Source organism: Babylonia areolata, chromosome 17 (assembly GCF_041734735.1).
Source record: "Babylonia areolata isolate BAREFJ2019XMU chromosome 17, ASM4173473v1, whole genome shotgun sequence".
In the NCBI taxonomy this organism is placed as follows: Eukaryota; Metazoa; Mollusca; class Gastropoda; order Neogastropoda; family Buccinidae; genus Babylonia; species Babylonia areolata.
This window is the reverse complement of record NC_134892.1, coordinates 8,730,123-8,734,453: the sequence shown is the minus strand read 5'-3', so window position 1 is coordinate 8,734,453 and position 4,331 is coordinate 8,730,123. Positions and strand designations below refer to the sequence as shown.

The window sequence follows — 4,331 nt, the reverse complement described above, 5'->3', positions numbered from 1 at the left end:
TGCACCCCTGCCTTGGCGGCTGCTCCCTCTACAGTGACAAAACAAAACAAAAAAACGATCACCTTACCACACACAGTTTGCCTCAACAGGACCTGACCAGACAGGTCCCAGAGCTGGAGTTTCAGCTTCAGCTTCGACGGGTGCAATAGCCGAGTGGTTAAAGCGCTGGACTTTCAATCTGAGGGTCCTGGTTTCGAATCTTGGTGCACCTGGTGGGTAAAGGGTGGAGATTTTTCCGATCTCCCAGGTCAACATATGTGCAGACCTGCCAGTGCCTGAACCCCCTTCGTGTGTATGCGCACGCAGAAGATCAAATACACACGTTAAAGATCCTGTAATCCATGTCAGCATTCGGTGGGTTATGGAAACAAGAATACACCCAGCATGCACACCCCCGAGAATGGAGTATGGCTGCCTACATGGCAGGGTAAGTAAATAAAAATGGTCATACACGTAAAATGTTACATGTCTGTCTGAGTGTGTATGCCTGTGCGTCTGAAATCTGATTGAATGACACAGGAAACGAATGATGAGCGCCCAGTGGCAGCCGTCAATCGGCTCTACCCAGGTAGCAGCCTGTGGTGCAAATGTCCCCGTGTACGTAAAGCGCTTAGAGCTTGGTCTCTGACCGCTATATAAGTATCCACATCAATCAATCGATCAATCAGTTTCAAAGAGACATCAAAGTATGTGGACTGATACTGTGATAGGAGGAGGTAGGTGGCAGAGGGACATGGTGGCGGTCTCCACTCTGGGAGGGACGCTCACTCAGACTGGCTCCGCGACTAAGCCATTATTATCGTTAGTAGGGGACTTTGTAGGTGGTGTCCTAAGTACGTTAAAACAGAACAGGCACCACTGAACACCACCGAAGTGACTCAGCAGCAGTGCAGGGTCTCCTCTGGTGTGTGGCCTCCTGGCGACCTAACATCGATGGTTCCCTGTGGACTGCCGACGCTGGTACTGCGACGGACGAACTCAGGTGTGGCCGTGTATGGGGGAATCTAAATGCACGGCCTGGGAGTAATGCCACTGAAACGGTGCAGATGATGGGGCAGGAAAAAAAAAAAAAAAAATGGGGGTAGGTGGCAAAAAGGTTAAAAAGATGCTCAGCTGCCAATGTAGAGTCCGTGAGGGTATGTAGTAGTCACACCCTTTCTCCCAAGTCAAACTGAGCGTCTAGTCATTCGGGTGAGACGAGAAACCAAAGTACTGTGTGCAGCACGCACTTGGTGCACAGAAAAAGAACCCCATGGCAATGAAGAGGTTGTCCTCTGTCAAAATTCTGTAAAAGAAATCCACTTGCAGCGACGAGCTCTCCCTGAGGAGAGCAGCCCAAATTTCACACAGAGAAATTTGTTGTGACAAAAAGAGAAATACAATACAATAACCAACAAAATCATATACAATAACAGGTTTACCACACCAAAAAATGCCAGCAGGCAACTCAGTGCAAAACTTTCTGTTTCAGGTTCAAAGGATACGGCAAAGCGTGCAGACTGCTCCATATATCATAAACCACACCACAACGTCTTCACTTTAACCCCATAGAATTCATATATTTCACAGAGAAACTCTTCTCAGTATTCTGCTGTAGCTGGAGTGATGGCAAGAGTGTTAAAAAGAATACAACAGAGTATGCATTTCAAAAATTATCAAGCCCAGAAAAAAACAAAACAAAAAAACTTCCAAGGTTTTCCAGAATATAGGTGTATGGACCAGCAAGGAAGAAAATACAAAAAGAAAAGATGACAGAAGAAAAGGAAGAAGCTGAAAACAAAGAGAGCAATAGAAAATGAGGAAATGTCCAGCAAAGAAATGCCAGAAGGCAGAGATAATATTCATTCAGCTGAAAGAACTGGACAAGCCCACATGTTCAATGATCCACAAAAGCGCAAAATAAATGTACTTCTTTCTCATTTTTCTCCAGAATTTTTTTTTTTTTTTTTTTTTTTTTTTTTAAATGTTGAAAAGGGAAGATGCAACGTTTTAAAATTAATAATAACTGGTAAAATAAACTTCAGATCGAAATGAAAACATGTAGTATTTTATGTAACATCCAGTAAAACAACCTTCATTATTTTACTAGGAAAGCATACTAAGTCAGAGTTACCTGACTTGACAGAAGCAACGTAGACAGGGTTGTCTCCACTGACGGTCAGTCCGTAGCCCCGCTCGTACCTTCTGACTGATGACCTCACCGCCACCCTCGTACCCAACTGCTTCCTCTGCTGCTCACACTAAACTACACATGCGCTGCAAAAGCACATGTTTTCTCAACATAAACATCTGCACTTTTATCTCGCTATCTGTCTCTGCTCACACACAACAACTGGCGTGTCAATATGACATGTTGTCTCCATCGTAACATCTGCACTTTTATCTCGCTATCTATCTCTGCTCACACACAAACAACATGCGCGTCAATATGACATGTTGTCTCCATCGTAACATCTGCACTTTTATCTCGCTATCTATCTCTGCTCACACACAAACAACATGCGCGTCAATATGACATGTTGTCTCCATCGTAACATCTGCACTTTTATCTCGCTATCTGTCTCTGCTCACACACAAACAACATGCGCGTCAATATGACATGTTGTCTCCATCGTAACATCTGCACTTTTATCTCGCTATCTCTGCTCACACACAAACAACATGCGCGTCAATATGACATGTTGTCTCCATCGTAACATCTGCACTTTTATCTTGCTATCTATCTCTGCTCACACACAAACAACATGCGCGTCAATATGACATGTTGTCTCCATCGTAACATCTGCACTTTTATCTCGCTATCTGTCTCTGCTCACACACAAACAACATGCGCGTCAATATGACATGTTGTCTCCATCGTAGCATCTGCACTTTTATCTCGCTATCTATCTCTGCTCACACACAAACAACATGCGCGTCAATATGACATGTTGTCTCCATCGTAACATCTGCACTTTTATCTCGCTATCTATCTCTGCTCACACACAAACAACATGCGCGTCAATATGACATGTTGTCTCCATCATCAATATGACATGTAATATGTCGTCTTGATTACATTAAGAAACCTTAATTTGATGAGAAAGAGTGAGAGACAGTGTGAGTGTGTGTGTGTGTGTGTGTGTGTGTGAGTGAGTGGGCAGGGGAATGAGGTGGGGGAATTATAATGGGCGTTTGTGTGCATGCATGGATGTATGTAGGAAGAGGGTGGGGGAGACACGTATGTGAGTATGTGTGTGCGTTAGAATATTTTTTGGAGATAATGATATTAATGAAATTTGGTAACTTGATTTGTTAAATATGTTTGGGTTTTTTTGTTTGTTTTTTTGTTTTTTTTTAAATCATACCTTCCCTCAAATCAGAATTTCCTTATTTCCTTGTGTTGCTCAGTTAATATTTTATTCAAATGGTTGCGAAAATGTCAGTACAACAAACAGTTAATCTGACAATAAATGGTTTCAGTCAGTCAGTCTCCATCGTAACATCTGCACTTTTATCTCACTATCTATCTATCTATTTATCTGCTGGAGTCCTGAGCTTCAATATATGAACTCTGGTCTTCAAACCTTCATAGACAATACATCTAGAACAAGAGGCAAAGCCTCCAAGCCTCGCTTGTGCTTCACACTTTATCCAGTAAAGGAATCATGAGGAGAAAAAAAAAAAAAGAGATTTAAAGAATCGCTCAAAAGTGCTCTGTATTAAATATAAATATATAAAATAAGCTTGGGAGAAAAAAAGAAGGGAAAAAAAAGGCATATGAGCAGGACAGAACCATGCATGTTCATGACCGTTTTTACCCAGCCATGTTGGCAGCCATACACCGTTTTGGGGGGATCTGCATGCATGCTGGGTATGGCTGGGCAGCCATACTCCGTTTTGGGGGATCTGCATGCTGGGTATGTTTTTGTTTCTATAACCCACCAAACGCTGACATGGATTACAGGATCTTTAATGTGCGTATTTGATCTTCTGCTTGCGTATACATACACACGAAGGGGGTTCAGGCACAAGCAGGTCTGCACATATGATGGCCTGGGAGATCGGAAAAAATCTCTACCCTTTACCCACCAGGCGCCAATACCGAGAATCGAACCCAGGACCCTCAAAGTCCAACACCAACGCTTTAAGTTTAACCACTCAGCTATTGTGCCCATCGGTAGGTAGTCTATTGACGGGGCTTGATGTCACAGGTTGTGAGGGCCTTCTTCAGCGTATATTTATGCCGCGTCCTGGGTGCTTCTCTGTTGCGCTGACCAATTCATATAAAATAGTAAAAGCTATAGGTATAATACACGGTGGCATGGCAGAAATGGTATAGGCGTTGGGCT

At 43.2% G+C, this 4,331-nt stretch overlaps 1 protein-coding gene across 1 annotated transcript in view; it reads right to left on the bottom strand.

Moving 5' to 3' along the window:
- Positions 1 to 3,848, bottom strand: part of LOC143291395 (rho guanine nucleotide exchange factor 11-like) — a 105,134-nt gene extending 101,286 nt beyond the window's left edge. Inside the window, exons 1-3 of the mRNA XM_076601235.1 lie at positions 3,801 to 3,848; positions 2,114 to 2,231; positions 1 to 28 (exon numbers count right to left, since the gene is read on the bottom strand). The exon at positions 1 to 28 is cut by the window's left edge and continues 22 nt beyond it. Of these exons, the coding sequence (XP_076457350.1) occupies positions 1 to 28; positions 2,114 to 2,231; positions 3,801 to 3,848 (194 nt within the window). The remainder of the gene's footprint in view (positions 29 to 2,113; positions 2,232 to 3,800) is intronic.
- Positions 3,849 to 4,331: the final 483 nt, after the last annotated feature.